The sequence below is a fragment of the Saccopteryx bilineata genome, chromosome 12, assembly GCF_036850765.1.
Source record: "Saccopteryx bilineata isolate mSacBil1 chromosome 12, mSacBil1_pri_phased_curated, whole genome shotgun sequence".
In the NCBI taxonomy this organism is placed as follows: domain Eukaryota; kingdom Metazoa; phylum Chordata; class Mammalia; order Chiroptera; family Emballonuridae; genus Saccopteryx; species Saccopteryx bilineata.
Window position 1 is genome coordinate 43,951,282 of NC_089501.1, and position 17,583 is coordinate 43,968,864.

Below are 17,583 nucleotides of genomic sequence, written 5' to 3' on the forward strand. Positions count from 1 at the left end.
AGCAGAGGAAGAAGAGAAGTCTTGGTGACACAATGATGCATAGAAATTTGGGGACCATCCAATAGACCAGGGTGAGCGGGTGGTTGGTTAAGTGGGGAAAGGCTCCTGCGCTGAGGGAGGTGCGGTGGGAAAGGAGGGCGGGGCGGGGGGTCCGATAAATGACACTGACAGGAAGTCCCCCGAGAAATCAGCCAGCGGATCCATCCGTCAGATTTTCTATCACATACACACTCTCACACACACACACACACACACTCACACTCACACACACACACACACACACACATACACTCACACACACTCACACCCACACAGGGAAGGCACTAGCCCCTCACAGAGAACTACCACACCTCCACACCCTGCTCAGTACCTGGGGGCTCCCGCACTTTCTCCATGGGCTCTAGGAACTCCCCCAGCCAGTGACTGCAGTCTCCCATCGAGGTCTTCCTGAAATACTCTGATACTTCCTTGTTCTTCTCCCAGTCCTCCTTGGTCCCACTGGCTGCAGGATCAATGACTGTCCACTTCTTATGCATCGTATCTAAGAGGAGGGCTGGCTGTCCATTGAAGCTGAACTCCCAGGATGCACCAGTGTATCGTCCTGCCTCCTGCTGACAGCACAGCTTGGCCTGCAAGGTGGGTGGACCTGCAATCCACACACAGGGAGGTCACCCTGCCTCTGAGAGCCCCGCCATCGCCCATAAGTTGGGGTGTCTCTGCACATTTAGGTGTCTGCTTTTCTCTCTGCATGACTTGCCCTTTCTGGCCATGAGGTCGACCGTGTCTCTGAGGTTGGACGAGGGCTCAGTTCCCTCCACAAAGCCCCTCCCCGGTGTGCCCGCTCCTTCCCCCTCCTGCTCACTGTCCTCACCTCCCCTCCCCCATCCCTCACTTACCCCTGGTCCTGGTCTCCAGTTTGATGTCAGGCAGGATCATCCTGAGCTCTTGGCCCATTTCTCCCAGCATTTGAGGCAATTCCGTCCATGCTCTGGTGGCCTTTACCTTCTCTCCTAGGAAACCCTGAGGTCTGACCTTGTTGCTGTCACTGTCACACTGAAGGAAAAGCTTTCCATCCAGTGAGCCCTGAGCTTGGTTCTAAGACTGTCCAGGTCCAGACTGTGATAGGACAGTGAGGTTGAGGCAGAGAGAGTGAGCATCTGTGAGGACAAAACATAGTTGTGGCCTGGGGACTCCGTCTGAAGGGCCTGATGCTGAGGGAGGGTCTCATCCAGCCCCTCCATCTCTGCACCCTGGGTCCTGTCTCTCCTTTAATTATCTGAGGCAGTAAAATACTCTGATGCCACCACGAACCCCCTGTGCGTACATACTGTTACCAAAAGATTTACATGAAATTTTTTTAGTTACATCTACCAAATTGTTAGTGTCTGCCCTCCCAGGACTTAAAATCAAGTTGAATAGACAGGAATTAGAACAGAAACGGTAGAATGACATCATAGGACACATGCCATTCATTCTGGGTCCTGGGTATTCAGGAAAGTCTTCTTGAAAGAGGTGGTACCCAGCAGAGGAGGAGCTGCCACAGGTGAGCACAGTACCAGGTGGCATGCCTTAGGCTGGGGTCCCCTGTGACCTGGCTATAGGTAACATCTGGGACAGTCAGCCCAGCTGTGCCACACCCTCATGGACCCTTAAGAGCAACTGGACAGGCTCCCACCCACTTGCCGCATTTAGAGCACATTCACCTCTTCCCCCTCAGCCAGGTCTCCAGCACACTCACCGGCCCATGTCACGCAGACTTGTACCAGAAATATTAGATGGGAAAGACATGAAGTGGGAGATCCTTGCAACATTCTTGCTGAGCTGAAATGGCAAAAATAGCACAGGGTCCCTAGTGGATTTATGTTCAATATGCTCACTCCACCCTGTACAGACCGACTCATTCACCTGCCTCATTAAAACACTGGAGACACCTTCTAACCAGGGTGCAGTCTGCAAATTCCACAAAACAGTTTTTTTACTAAAGAAATACAGGGGCAGAAAAGAGAGTGTGCTCATCTCCTCAAACCCTTTGGAGTGAGCAGGGCTGTTGGAAGTCATGTGAGCTCCTCTCTCTCCACCTCCCACCACCAAGCCCTCTCCTTTCCCTCCCTGTTCTTCCCATGTTGCCATCCATGTAGCCGTGTTTTCTCCACACTCGCCTCCCTCAGCCCAAACCCACAGGGGCCACTGTGCCTAAGCAGGTGAGACGTCTCACAGTGAGGCAGGAAGGGCAGCTGGGCCTGGAGCAGGGCCTGGTCCCAATGGCACAGAACCCTCAGCTCCCGGGGCAGCTGGTCTGCCCGTTGCTACTTCTCCACCGGGACCAGGTGGTCTGCAATTTCCACCTCTCTCCGCACACAGGATCCACGCTTCTCTCAGAGTCTAGAGTTTCCTGCCCTCCAGCTGCAGAGCCGGAGTTTACCTCACCTCACTTGCACCAAGGCACAGAAATTAGACCAGCGACTGTCAGTCACGGAAGATAGAGTCTGATGAGACTAGCTTGGTCTTGTGGCCCAACAGGTCCAGGGTTTGTTCGTTTGCTTTTTTTTTTTTTGGCATGAGAGAGACAGACAGACAGGAAGGGAGGGGATGAGAAGCATCAATTCTTTATTGCAGCACCTTAGCTGTTCATTGATTGCTTTCTCATATGTACCTTGACTAGGGGCTCCAGCAGAGCAAGTGAGTCCTTGTGCAAGCCAGTGACCTTGGGCTCAAGCAAGTGACCATGGGCTTCAAGCCAGCGAACATGGGGTCATGTCTATGAGGCCACACTCAAGCCAGCGACCCCACAGTCAAGCAGGTGAGCCCACGCTCAAGCTGAGGACCTTGGGGTTTCAAACCTGGGTCCTCAGCATCCCAGGCCAACGCTCTATTCGCTGTGCCACCTCCTGGTCAGGCCCAGCAGGTCCAGTTATTGAGGTGCCGACATGATGAGGTACAAACATAACTGCACAGCCCAGTCTTAGCCTGTTTCCAGCAGGACCCAGAAACAGAAATTAAAGCTTGGTCACACCATTTAGCAAGAGCACTTGGGAAGCACCCGTCCCAAGTCACACTCGTAAACCCTCCACTGCTACCCTTTTAAAGTTCAACCCAAATCCTGGGTCAGGAGCACAGTGAGAAGCCTTGCCTCCTGTCTTCTTGCACTTGATGCACCAGTGGAGCTCCTTTCTGTTCTCAGAAGCTGGGGCCTTAGTCTTGGCTTCCACGTGCGCCGGGCAGTGACCCTCGTCAGCTGCCAGCAGCACTGTGGACACTGCGTTCCTTCCCTCCCTCCCTCCCCGGGATCAGCTGGGAGAGGTGGGATGGGAGGGAGCTGGGACGTCCTGACAGGCTGCCTCTACCTTTGCTGAGGCCAGGCCAGCATGTGCTTGAACACTTCCACTCAGTTTGATTTCAAATTTAAGAAACAAATAAACTTTATAAGTTTGGTGCTAGGTCTCTAGGACCTGCTCCGAGCGCTGCACAAACACTGACTGACTAACAATGAACTCACACAGTATGTACAGACCTCCCCGTGTCACAGAGGCTAGGAGTGCAACACGTCACTCGTCAAAGTGCTTCCATGCTTGGGAAGCTCTTGAATTGTTTACCTTACCTCAGTTTATTTTATTTTATTTTTTGTGACAGCCACACTGAGAGAGACAGAGAGAGGGACAGATAGGGACAGATACACAGGAAGGGAGGGAGATGAGAATCATCACTTCTTTGTTGCAGCTCCTTAGTCTCTTTAGTTGTTCATTGATTGCTTTCTCATACTTGCCTTGACCGGGGGACTACAGCATACCAAGTGACACCTTGCTCAAGCCAGCGACCTTGCACTCAAGCTGGTGAGCCTTGCTCAAACTAGATGAGACCATGCTCAAGCCGGTGACCTCGGGGCTTCAAACCTGGGTCCTCCCATCCCTGTCTGATGCTCTATCCACTGTGCCACTGCCTGGTCAGGCCCTTATATCAGTTTTAATTGTTACCATGTTTCCCTGAAAATAAAACAGTGTCTTATATTAATTTTTGTTCCTAAAGACACACTAGGACTTACTTTCAGGGGATGTCTTATTTTTCCATGAACAAGAATTCACATTTATTGTTGAACAAAAAAAATCAACATTTATTCATATACTGTAGTCATGTGATCACAAACATCCGCATAACCAGCCAAACTCTGAATTCCACCAAGAATTTCTTGGGACTATTTCCATGTACAACAATCTACCCTGTTTCTCTGAAAGTAAGACAGTGTCATTAATTTTTGCTCCTAAAGATGCACTAGGTCTTATTTTCAGGGGAGACCTTATATTTCTAAGCTTGAAAAAAATTGCACTAGGTCTTATTTGGGGGATGTCTTATTTTTGGGGAAACAGGGTATGTAGCTCCCAAGTGTTGGTCTTAGTTAGTTTTCCTGGCATCTGTCCCAGCAGCCTAACCCCGCCCCCTTCAGTGTTTAAGAACCGCAGTTCTATCGCGCAGGCGTGCAGCCTGCTGAACGCAGCACTGTGCTAAGGGCACCACAGCAGCACCAGTGCCAGCGCCTCCCGGCCCTGTGACTTTGAGGAGAGCCACCTCCCCTCTCTGAGCCCCAGAGCGCTCACCTCTAACACAGAAACAGTGGCATGACCTACTCCCATGGCTGTGGTGAGGATAAGGGAAACAAAGCATTAGAGCACTGGGTCCATGACCAGCCCGTGGCGTAGGCTCCAGAGCAGGGCACTGCTGTCTGCCCTCAGTTCTGGTCCACCACGCCTTGAAGCCTCCCAATCCGCATTCTCACATCTGACATGCTTTCCACCCTGTCCAGCATTTGTCATCTACAAACTGACAACCCTGTCTTCTGTGTTCGTCCAAGAACTGGACTGAAAGTATAGGCTATGCTGGTGGAGGACAGAGCCTTGGGGACCCTCATGATGCCTACCCTGTGGGCCCGTTGCTTCATTCACATGATCCCTGTGCCTATGAGTATTAGGTTATGAATCCACCCAAGTGTCCTAACCCAGCCAGACTTCTCCATCTCTTCCACAGACATGGCAAGAGAGGCTGTCAGAGCCCTTGGACTTAGGTATGCTGTAATTTCATACTTGTCACTTTATAAGACCAATTTTTGCAAATGGGTACTAGCGCAGGGAGAATTTAGTACATTATGTGGTCTACTGCCCTATGAACACAGCTTTTCTGCCCAAGTTCTCCAAATAGGCCCTTAATTGCTATTTCTCAGACCTTGGCCTAGATTGATTTTAGGTAAGAGTTTTACAAAATCTACCTTTTGAAATTTAGAGTTGCTTTTGTCCACTTCTGTTGTCTGGTCACCTTTGATGATGTTTGTATAGTTTTCCCTTGCTGTTATAACAAGTTCTCACAACACAAGTTCTCATAAATTATAGAAATCTGTTGTTCTACAGCTCTCTAGGTTAGACTTGGACATTTTTAAGGTTTCTCATGCACATTGTCACAATATCCTCCAGAACCAGTTTTTACTATAGCCAGGTATAGAACCTCTGTAGGGTGTGTCCGAAGCCTAAGTAATTTTATAAACCAATGTCATTCAATAAATTCAATCAAACAAACAATTAAATAAATAAATGAAATAGTTTGTATAGTAAAACATAGAAAAAAGTAAAATAAAGAACCTCCATATGCTGCCAAGGTGAGGACTCACATTGTATATTTGGTCAAAAATTTTTTTTTATGAGAGGAGGGGAGACAGAGAGACAGACTTTCATACCTGTTTGGACCAGAATCACCTGGCAAGCCTCCTATGGCTGTGATGCTCTGCCCATCCATGGATGTTGCTTGGCAACTGAGCTATTTTTAGTGCTTGAGGGGAAGCTCCATTGGAGCCATCCTCAGCACCGGGGTTGATGTGCTTGAACCAGTTGAACCGTGCTTGTGGGAGGGGAAGTAGAGAGAGAGAAGGGGGAGGGGGCAGGGTGGAGATGCATATGGTCGCTTCTACTCTGTGCCTTGACTAGAATTTAATCTGGGACATCCACAAGCCGGGCTGACGTTCTACCACTGAGTCTACTTGCCAGGGTATATTGGGTCAATTTTAAAGTTTTTGAACCTGTTAAATTTAAAGCATTCATTTCCTCAGCAGTTCTACCTTTAAAAACTTATTCTGCAAATACGGTCTTAAAATTTTAAAGTAATGTTTGTATAGATGGTCATTGCAGAATTTTTTGCAAAAGCAATAGCTGGAAAGACCCTAAACCTACAATAGAAGGCTGGTTAAATCAATTTTGCTGTACTCCTGCTGTGGACACTGCATCTCTGTAGCTCTTTGTTACAATATTAAGTAACACAAGGAAGGAGCAGCGGAGAGTTTACAGAACAGACCAGGGTGACTGGACCATTTGTTAATTGGGGAATGGGTTCCTGTGGAGAAGGAGGTGACACGGGAAAGCAGGGTGATGGGAAACCCAATGGCTAACACTGACAGGAAGTTCACTGAGAAATAACTCGTCAATTTATCCACTTATTTTTCCATTAAACTCCCACCCACACGCACACAGGGAAGGCACTAGACGCTTATAGAGAGCAATCACACCTCCGCACCCTGCCCAGTTACCTGTGGGCTCCCACACTTTCTCCGGGCACTCTAGGAACCTGTTCCGCTAGGGACTGCAGTCTCCACTCTCCCGGAAATACAGCTTGTTAAATACTTCCGGGTCTTCCAATGTACTTCCAGCTCCAAGACCCATGATTGTTCAGTTCGTCTTAGAGAGGAGGGCGGGCTTTCTGTTGAAGCTGCACTCCCAGGATTCACCATTGTGTCATTCTGCCCACACTAACAGCACAGCTGGGCCCGCAGGGTGGGTGGACCTGAACATCCACACACAGAGAGGTCACCCTGCCTCTGAGAGCCCGCCACCTCCCATAGGTCAGGGTCTCTGCACATTTAAGTGCCTGTTTTTCTCTCTGTACGACTTGCCCTTTCTGGCCATCAGGTCGACCGTGTCTCTGAGGTTGGACCAGGGCTCAGTTCCCTCCACAAAGTCCCTGCGCTGCCTGAGCCCACTCCTTCCCCCTCCTGCTCACTGTCTGCACCCCACACCCCCATCCCTCACTTACCCTTGGTCTTGTTTTCTTCAGTTTGATGCCAGGCAGGATCATCCTGAGCTCTTGCTCCATTTCTCCCAGCATTTGGGTCAATTGTGTCCGTGCTCTGGTGTCCTTGATCTTAGCTCTCAGGGGACACAAAGGTTTGACTTTGTTGCTCTCACTGTCACACTGAACAAAAGTCTCTTTATCCACTGAGTACTGGACTTCACACCAGAGCTCTTCAGGTCTGAACTGCCATTTGAGAGTATGGTCAAGGCAAAGAGTGTCAGTGTCTGTGGGTAAAAATGCAGGTGTGGCCTGGGGACTCTGTCTGAGGGGCTTGGCTGTTGAGGCTGTGTCTCCATCTCTGCCCCCACCCCCATTCCACATCCTTAGCCCAGTCTCCCCTTTAATTATCTGAGGCAGTAAAATACTCTGATGCCACCACGAACCCCCTGTGTGCACATACTGTTACCAGAAAGATTCATCTGATAAATGTTCTTATTTTTTAATTTTTAAAAAGACTTCATTCATTTTAGAGATGAGAGAGAGAAAAAAGAGAGAGGGAGAGAGAAAGAGAATGGAGGAGAGAACAGGAATCATCGACTCCCATATGTGCCTTGACCGGACAAGCCCAGGGCTACAAACCGGCAACCTCGGCATTCCAGGTTGACACTTTATTTATGGTGCAACCACAGGTCAACTATCTGACAGACATTTTTAGTGACTTTTTTGTAGTCTGATGTACAAAAATACAAGACAGGATCTGTCCTGGGAAAAAATCTAGCAGAATAGACAGGAATTGGAACAGAAAGGACAGAGTGACATCATAAGACAGATTTATAATTTGTTTCCCATCTCCACACAGGTTCCGGGAGAAGATGGTCTGTGGCAAGAGAGGGGAGCTGCCGCTGATAAGCATAGAGCAGGAGCTGTGCCTTAGGTTCAAATCCCTTGTCAACTGGGTGGAGTGAACACCCAGGGGAGACAGCCAGCTATGCTACACCCTCACCTGTTCTTAAGAGCACCTGGGCAGTCACTCACTTGCCTGATACCATGATGAGGATCCCCTTTTCTCTACCCACCCCTCAGCTAAGAGTCCAGATCCCAGCACACTCACCAGCCCATGTTGTCCAGGCTGGAAGAGAAGCAATGGAGGCAGAAGAGAAGAAGTGGGAGATATTTGAAACATTCTTGCTGAACTCAACTGACAAGATTAAGCTCGGCCTGTGTATATATATATGCCTAAACTAGGTGGGTGTGACCAGTGTCAACACGCCCTCTAGCACTGACTAACCCACATATGTCATCCTCAAATTGAGGAATTATTTCCCACAGTACAGTTTCCCAAGTATTCACAATACAATTATTCGCAAAATAAAGGGGGGGGGGACAGAAAAACAAAATTCACTTTGAATACCACCTCTCTTGTCAAACTGTAACTGTGTACCATTAAACAATAACTCACCATTTCCTACTTCCATCTGCACCTGGCAACCGCCATCCTACTCTCTGACTCTATGATTTGACTACTCTGAGTATCTCATAGAAGTGGAGTCGTACAGTATTCTCTTTTTGTGACTGGCTTATTTCACTTAGCACAATGTCCTCAAGGTTCATCCATGTTGAAGCATATTGCAGAATTTCCTTCCTTTTTAAGCTGAATAATAATCCACTGTATGTATGTACCACGTTATGCTCTTCATTCGTCTGTCAATGCTTGGGTTGTTTCCACGTTTTAGTAATTATGAAAAATGCTGCCATGGATACGGTTGTACAAATATCTCTTTAAGACCCTGCTTTTACTTCTTTTGGATGTATACCTAGAAGTCTGATTGCTGGATCAGCAATTGTAGTTTTACTATTTTGAGGAATTTTAATACGGTTTTCCTTAGCAACTGTAGCATTTTGCATTCTCGTCAACTGTGACCAAAGTTCACTAAATTCCACAACTTCATTAAACTTATTATTGTTTTTTAAAGGAGCCATCCTAATAGGTGTAAATGGTATCTCATTGTAGTTTTGATTTGCATTTTCTTAATGATTAGTAATGTTGATATTCTTTTCATGTGCTTATTGGCCATTTGTATATCTTCTTTGGAGAAATGTCTGTTCAAGTCCTTTGCCCATATTTGAACCTGGTAGTTTGTGTTTTTGCTGTTGAGTTTAAAATTCTCTAAATAATTTAGATATTAAACCCGTAACAGACATATGATTTGCAAATGTTATCTCTTATGGGCTGCCTTTTTACTCTATTGATACTGTCTTTGATGTACAGAATTTAAAATTTTCCATGAAGTATATTTTATCTCTTTTTCCTGTTATTACCTGTGCCTTTGGGGTCATATTCAATACAGCTAGTGCTCGACTTATGACCACGATTGGTTCTGGCAGACCGGTCGTAACATGGTTCGGTCATAAATTGAGTAGGCTATATGTACAGTACTATGACATGATGTTATAAAAATCTTTAAGTTGTATTTTATCATAATTTGCTTTCATTATTGTTATATATCATAATATTCTTTGTTCATTTTATGCCATTTGTATCATCTCTACACTATTTTGTTTCTTATTTCTACATTTGTCAGGTTTAAGTAAAACACTGCATTACCAGTACAACTGGTTTAATATTTGCAAAACATACAAAAATATAAAATACAGGTGTAAAATATACCATAGGAAACATTTTCCCAATTGCAAAACATATCAAAATATATAAACATGTACGAAACATTTTATTGGCCACTGGTTCTTGGCTGCGGATTGTTGATGTCATCATCTGAGGCAGCAGGTGGGGTTACTGGAGTTGGTTTTTTCATAAACATGTGCGATCACATTCACTTTCTTACCTCCTTCATTGTTCTTGTTCATTGATTGCTTTCTCATATGTGCCTTGACCAGGGGGTTACAGCACAGCGAGTGGCCCCTTGCTTAAGCCAGTGACCTTGGGCTCAATCCAGCGACCATGGGGTCATGTCTATGATCCCATGCTCAAGCCAGCACCCCTGCACTCAAGCTGCTGAATCCATGCTCAAGTCGGATGAGCCTGCGCTCATTTTTGTGTCAAGATCGATGACCTTTCTTTCCTTCTTGGCAGGCTGAGGCATAGACAAAGACAATTTCCTCTTGATAGACAACTTGGGAGAGGTTTGATGAAAAATATCCAAGACACAAAACACAAAGTGCTGTACCGAGTCTGGGATAACAGTTGAAATGGTGCACGCGGAGATGGTAGTACTGCCAGAAGCTGGTCCCTTGTCATACACCCAGCTGGGCAACACTTGCGCTGCCAGACGCGGTGTAGTTGTGGCTAGCGATTGTGGTCGTAAAGTCGAATAGTTGTAAATTGCATAGGTCGTAAGTCGATCAATATCTGTAAATCATTGTTTAGTGGAATGTTGTGTTTCCCCTATATTTCCTTCTAAGAGTTTTATAGCTTTAAATCTTACAATTAAGCATTTGGCAATTTTGAATTCATTGTTGTGTACTCTGTAAGGTAAAGGTCCAGTGCAGCTGGGCAAAGGATTCTGTATTTATCTCAAGTGCGGGCACAGGATACTGTATTTATCCAGGTGTGGGCACAGATACTGTATTTATCTCAGGTGCTGGCAGAGGATACTGTATTTATCTCAGGTATGGGCACAGATACTTTATTTATCTCAGGTGCTGGCACAGGATACTGTATTTATCTCAGGTGCTGGTCCTCCCCGGGACAGGAAGACCTATGAGACAGGACAGAGAGACAAATATGGAGCCTGCTTTTACTCCTTAATCTCACTCACTCTTCCCTGGGCTAACCCTGCCCCTCAGCTCTGTTCATCTCAGTTTTGGGAAACCATATTTATCAGCAGTGGAACCCTGCCCTGTTCCTGTTCAGACAGGTAGCCTTTAACAGTGGGCACAGTCAGCAAGCAAGATAGAAGCTGGGTGAATCAGAGACCCTCAGGTGTGCATGAAGGCCCAGCCTCCTTTAACTAGGTCACCACTGAAACCTAGTTCCAGAACGGGTCTGTCTTCCTCTCACTCCCCAAGACATTTTGCAGGTGGGCATGCAGCCCAGGCCTCAGCCTGCTTGGTTGGGGCAGTGAAGGCCTTCTCAGTCACCTTCCACCAGGGTCAAGCCAGACTCCTGTGACCGCAGCCTTGTGGATGTGGTGGCCTACCCGTGACAGGTCCTCTGAACCCACCAGAGTCTGGGTAATATATACATTCACTGCATTCCTGCTGCCAGAACACCACCCACCACGTGGGCCCTCAACGCACTGTCCCTGGTGAATTCAGCCATATCTTACGAAGCTCACTTATCACCTGAAGGTCTGGTTTAAAGCAGAAGAAAGCCTGAACCTTGTTACAGCTTCTGGCCCTTCCCACAGCTCTAGGACAGTGAGGCTTCCTTGTGCCCAGGGCTGAGCCTGCCCCCTCCCCCGGGTCTAGCTTACTCTGCTAGGGGGCTCTTACATTTTGTCAGGGGAAGGCTCAGTGAAGGAGCAGGAGGAACCCTCTGAGGCTCACGTCGCCTTATTCTTAAACAAGGTTACAATCTCCAACAGGCAGGGGACTGTCCTCTCCTCCACACCCACCTTCACCCCACAGTCCCTGCTGCCCTCCCGAAGACTAGGATAAGCTAAGTTAGGAAAGAGAGAGTTGCTGAGATTACATCGTTCACGCACCTAATGTAGATGCTGAAAAGGAAATGAAAAATAAAAGTCTTTGTCTAGATCTGAATCCAGAGATGTTGTTCTCAGATCTTGCCATCTTCAGTTTAATAAAATCAGTTAATTCCCTCCAGATTTACTGATTGTCTACCGTGCATAGGCACTAACCATCTTCTGGGGCACAAAGGAGGGTGAGGGGTGGGCCCTATGCTCAGAGAGCACATAGATCTACTTGAGGAGACAAACGCATAACTGATTAGGACACAATGGGGCCCTCTTTCTGTGGTCAGAGCTCTCAGAGCATGGAAGGAGGAGGTGGAGAGTCTAATAGGAGGTGATATTTGAGCTGGGTCTTGAAGGATTACTAGAACTGGACTAAGAGGTACTAATGGGTAAGGAAATTCTAGGTAAAGAGGTGAGCGTGAATAAAATGTCCAGACATGAGCCTGACCTGTGGTGGTGCAGGGGATAAAGCGTCGACCCGGAAATGCTGAGGTCGCCGGTTCGAAACCCTGGACTTGCCTGGTCGGAGCACATATGGGAGTTGATGCTTCCAGCTCCTCCCCCCTTTCCCTCTCTCTCTCCTCTCTAAAAATGAATAAATAAATTTAAAAAATTAAAAAAATATATCCATACATGTAACAGTGCACTTAGATCGCAGGAATGCCCGGTGAACTGACCGTTGGTTATTGGGATAGGAGATCGGGTTATAGATAGGAAGTGATGTGGGACAAGCCGCATGTGTGGGAAATTCCTTTGGCAGTCACTGATTCCTCTGACAAAGTCTACCAGGAAAATGGTCTTTCTCTCTCTCTTTTCCTCTCTCCCTGCCCCTACACACATCAATATCTCGGGGAGGCTTAGATCTCTTGTCAAGAGGGCCACCATATCCTTCCCACCTGCTCAGTTTCCTGTCACCTCCAGAATTTTCTCCCAAAGCACAAAGAAATCCCCCTTTCAGTCGACTCTGCTGTAAAGTATTTTTCCCCACCTAGAAAGAAGGAAGGGGCCAGAACCATGAAGTGTGCAATAATAAAAGGCTTTATTGAGTACAGAGCGCTTCCGCCAGACAAGGTTCTCTGGTCCCAGGGGGCAGGGCTCAGAGAAGTCGCAAGGGATGACCCATGTGGGAGATATTTAAAGGGTCCCTAGGATGGTGGAGCTAATATGACATGCTGAAATCTCACTGGCTGACAGAGGTGTCGCTCTTTTCCAAAGGGCTCCTGGGAAATTTCTTTTGGTGCGCTTGGTTGTGGGCGGTCCTAGCCAAAGTTCCCGGGCCTGAGTTTTCCACGTGACCATCCCCCATTGTCCACCAACCTTACATTCTGACCTTTTGTGTTAAATAGAATAGGGGTGCCGTTTATTTGTCTGGCTACTTCCTGCTGATTAGGGACATCGTGGGGAGGGGAGTTGGCCGGTGGTGGTTTTGAGGGGGGTCAGGAGGAACATCTGTTTGGCCGTGAGTGGAGAAACTTCACAGATGCGGTCCTGTAAGGATTTTTTTTTTTAAAAAAAGAGGAGTAATAGGGGGATCTGCAGGGTCCAGCCTTTTGGTGAGATGGAGATGGTAGAGTCCAGTGGTTCCGCCTGCCAGTGGTCCTGTATGGGAGCAAGCTTGAGGCAAAACTGTATGCCAGGAGTGGCATTAAAAGGGGAAAGGAAGGGGTCCCATCCATTCCCATAACCAAGACCTGTGAGGGAATTAGAGGTTCAGAGTGTGATGGCAAAACAGAGAAGGTAGCCCCCGTGTCCACAAGAAATGAGATGGACTTACCCACTCGTTGCAGCATACCCTGGGTTCTCCAAGTCCACGCCATGTCCTAGGAGTTTGAGCAATGCACCCACCTGGCTGGTTCATCCTTCCCATTCGGGTGGCTTGTCCTCCACGTAGAGGCACTGAGAAAAAGCCTGTTGCTCAAAGGGGCAATCGCTCTGCCAGTGACCGGACTGCTTGCAGTCAGGGCAGAGCTCAATGGGCAGCCATGGGCAGGGGAACTGCCGGGACCAGTGTCCCTGCTTGCCACACTTAAAGCAAGGTGCTGGTGAGGTTTCTCTTTGTGGCCCGGACTTGGGTCGGGCACTTCCTGTGCCTTGCCTCTGTTGTTCTACTGGTCTCAGGGTTGCCACAAAAGCCTGGGTTTGGAGCGGTACCTTCTGCTGCATGCGGGCCTGGTGAACAGCCTTGGCCTATTTCTACTAGTTGGGACCATTAAAAATTTTAAATGCCGTGTTCACAGGTCCTGGATAGGGGTTTGGGGGTTGAGAATAAGAGGAGGGGGGCTCGTGGGGAGACCAGCACCCAGATACAGCAGGAAACACTGGAGCTAGAGGCAGGACAGGGCTAGAACTTCCTGCAAGAAAATTGGGGTTGGGCCCTGGGGTCCTGCAAACCAGTGTAAGGGCCAATGCCAGGCTGAGAATGGCCTGACGGAGGAGGAACTTAAGAACACAGTGGAGAAGGGAGGGGCCCCTGGCCAGCAGGGGAGGAGAAACAGAGACTGGTAGTGGTGAATAAGAAACAGGATTTTGCGAAGGGAGTGGAGGGGGCTCTCGGAGGGAAGAGACCCGAGCGAAAGACATCTGCAGAGGGACCAGAGAAAAGTCCCGAGAGAGGGGTGCCCCCAGGGGTCAGGCAGGAGGAGGAGAGAGTTGGAAGTCCACAGAGAAGGAAAGATCAGGAGTGGAGGTTTTAGGTGAGTGTTCTCTGGCCAGAAAAAGGGCCTGCGTGGTGGAACAGGCAGCACAGAGATTAAGGATGGATACGTGAATACCTAGAAGCCGTGTATGTGAGGGATCTCCAACCAGCTCCCAGCTTTTTTGGTGATAGTTAAACTGGTGAGGGTGTTAAAACCAAAAGTCCCTTCAGGAGGCTAATTCAGTGGGTTCTGTGGCCTGGCCACAGTGGGGAAGAAGAACAGCTTCTTTAGGGACGGAGATTCCTGTGTCCCCACAGCTGCCCTCAGTCCTCGTAGTGGTCAGAGATGAGTATTAGTGTCCCAAAACTCAAGCTCTGGCCATGGACGGATAAGGTCAAGTGGATGTGCTCGGGACGTCTCCACGGGCACACATGCACTAGGATGGAAAGAGGTCCCTGATGTAGCTACAGTTTCAAACAGAGAGTCTCGGCAGAAAGAACTGAGGGGAGGCTGGAGGCAGGAGACTTACCACACCGTGTGCCTAAATAGGTGGAAGGTCGGAGATCCTGGTTCTTTCTCGGAGGGGAAGGAAAGAGGAACGGTCCTTGTGGACTTCAACTCCTCCTGGGTTTTGGCACCAAAATGTAAGGTATTTTTCCCTGCCGAGAAAGAAGGAAGTGGCTGGAGCCACGAAGTGTGGAATAATAAAAGGCTTTATTGAGTACAGAGTGCTTCCCACCCAAGGAGGTTCTCTGGTCCCAGGGGGCAGGGCTCAGAGAAGTCGCAAGGGGTGACCCACGTTGGAGATATTTAAAGGGCCCCTAGGGTGGTCGAGCTTATATGACATGCTGAAATCCAACTAGCTGACGGAGGTGTCGCTCTTTTCCAAAGGGCTCCTGGGAAGTTTCTTTTGGCGCCCTTGGTTGTGGGCGGTCCTAGCCAAAGTTCCCGGGCCTGAATTTCCCGTGTGACCATCCCCCATTGTCCACCAACTACATCTGTCACTCTCAGTTGTCTTGAATCCATCTGCCGAAAGCTTTCTCCAATGTCCAGAGGATTTTAACCTAGTCAAAGACGAGAAATATTTGTCCATAAATGCTGAACTTCCAGCATCCACCAGTGTGTCCATCTGCTTTGCGCTCACAGAGCATCTTTACTCAGATGTGGGAGGATGTACCCCCCACCCCTGCAGACACCCTCAAGGAGCTCACAGGACAGAGCCCTCAGGGCCCGATGAGCACTAATGCTTTCTGTGCCCCGGGCAGCTCATGTCCTTGCCGCTGTGGACATTTCAGAATCCTGCTGTCCCCTAAATTATGTTATTATTGCCAGTTAGGTCTCCTGAGCCCCTGGGCTTAGGCCACTTGAATGTTACCCAGAACAACAAAAGTCACTTGTCCTTCCAACAATGTCACTGTGCTTTGTTCAATGGTCTTCAGACCCTGGTTTTTTTTTCCATCAAACCCTTGGCCGAATTCTGCAGCTTAGTGTCCCTCAGAATGATCCTAAGTCCTTCCCCACTTCCCCCTCAGGGTTGGGTTGGCTCTGATCTCTCCATTGTGGTACTCCCCTTCTCCTGCAGGGGACCCAGGCTAGGACCTGTTGCTGCCTCTGTCACAATGAAGGGAGGACTCTGACTCCATTGCCCCGTGGAGGCAGGCACCCACCCCAGGGCTGGGCTGAGACTGACAGTGAGATTGTGCTGAGGGCAGTAAGGGCCCCTGAGAGGAGCTCAGGGGATCGCAGGGAGGGGGAGCACTGCAGACGGGGGGTTGGTGTCCCCACCAATGTGTGTGTTTAAACCCAAACCCCCACTGTGATGGCATCTGAACATGGGGCCTCTGAGGAGTGACGAATGGGGTGAGAGTCCTTACAGAAAAGACCCCCAGTTCCCTGGCCCCTTCCGCCATGTGCTGGCACAGTGAGGGGACCACCGTCTAGACAGCACCAGGACGCAGGCTCCCACCAGACCCCTGCCCAGGCCTGATCTCGGACACCTGCGACTCAGAACTGCGGGAATGACTTTCTGTTGTTTACAGGCCGTCCAGTCTATGGTAGTTTGTTGTAGAAACAGACTAATGGCGGGAGCCATCAGAATCCTCGTCTCTGTGACAGCAGGGACAATTATCTGAGGGTCAGGACCAGCAGAGCGGGAGTCCCCAGTCTTAGTGTCCTTTCTCCCAGTTGTCACTGATGCCTCCATTTAACCATCTGGTGTTCTGTACTGACAAAGAGGTGCCACCTGAAGCTATTCAGGACTTTTGGAGTGTCCTACGATGCAGTACAGCAGATCTAACAAGTATTTGGGACAGGCATCACCTATGTGGAAAGAATGGCACCAAATGTAGGGGCTTTCCAAAAAATGTGTAGTCTTGTCTGAGCTCTAGCTGTTAGCAATCTAGCTGAAAATAAATAAATAAATAAAGCATTCTGTGGAAGGAAAATATGATGTGTATCTGGGTGTAGGGCGGTTCTTGGCCAAGACCCATTGCAGGAGGCACACACGGGCGGGCGCGGGAGTTGCCTGCCGTGGATTCCCAGGCAGAAGAGGCCCGGTTCTAAGTAGGAGGAATGTTCCAGGCCCCGCAGAAGCTCCTGAGCTGGGTGGGCAGATCCTGCTCTCCTGCCTTTGCTGCTGCTGCTCCCGGAGGCCTCCTGGACAAGTTGGCCGTGAGTGTCTGAGGGTTGGGCCCCAGGGCTTCGCTGTCCCCTTCCCCTGGTCTGGGTCATCCCTGTCCTCTGCTCCTGCTTTTTCCGCCTGGGCTGGGGGCGGTGAAGGCGATCCTGGGGCCGGAGCTCTGAGAAGAACTCGGAATGGGGAGTGAAGGAAAAAGCAGAGTGGGGACCCGGGTCTGGAGAGGCGGAGGGAGAGAGTGCTGGGTGCAGAGTGCGGGGTGGAGGCCCCTCCTGTCCTGCCTAGGTCCTGTGCCCCCAACCTCTTTCCACAGCCCCCAACTGTCACCTCCCCTGGCCCTCCCCCGCTGGTCTCTGCCCTCCCTCAACTTCCTACACCTACACCCCCTCCAGCCCCTCTCCACCCTCTCCTCTCACAAGACACATCACATCCCGGTCTCCAGTGGGCGTTTGGGGCCCTGTCCCCCTGTGCCAGCAGACGGTGCACGTCCTTCTGGCCTTGGTGGGAGGGGCAGGATGGAAGGGGATGCAGGGAAACTGAGGGAGAACCAGGTCAGCCCTGCCCGTGGGCGGGGTCTCAGTCACAGCAGAGTTCTGGGCACCCCTGGGCCCCTGTGGGG

At 49.3% G+C, this 17,583-nt stretch overlaps 2 protein-coding genes and 1 long non-coding RNA gene across 3 annotated transcripts in view; 1 reads left to right on the top strand and 2 right to left on the bottom strand.

Annotated features, from left to right (window-relative positions):
• ULBP3 (UL16 binding protein 3) overlaps positions 1–17,583 on the bottom strand; it is a 127,459-nt gene that overhangs the window by 63,212 nt on the left and 46,664 nt on the right. The window lies entirely within an intron of this gene.
• The window catches only part of LOC136316111 (hereditary hemochromatosis protein homolog), a 41,578-nt gene that overhangs the window by 1,596 nt on the left and 22,399 nt on the right, over positions 1–17,583 (bottom strand). Inside the window, 2 exon segments of the mRNA XM_066247894.1 lie at positions 371–646; positions 897–1,157. Coding sequence (XP_066103991.1) covers positions 371–646; positions 897–1,157 — 537 coding nt within the window.
• LOC136316114 (uncharacterized) lies at positions 594–9,768 on the top strand. The gene is made up of 3 exons (XR_010727650.1): positions 594–728; positions 2,663–2,800; positions 7,901–9,768. It is a non-coding gene; the product is annotated as an uncharacterized lncRNA (long non-coding RNA).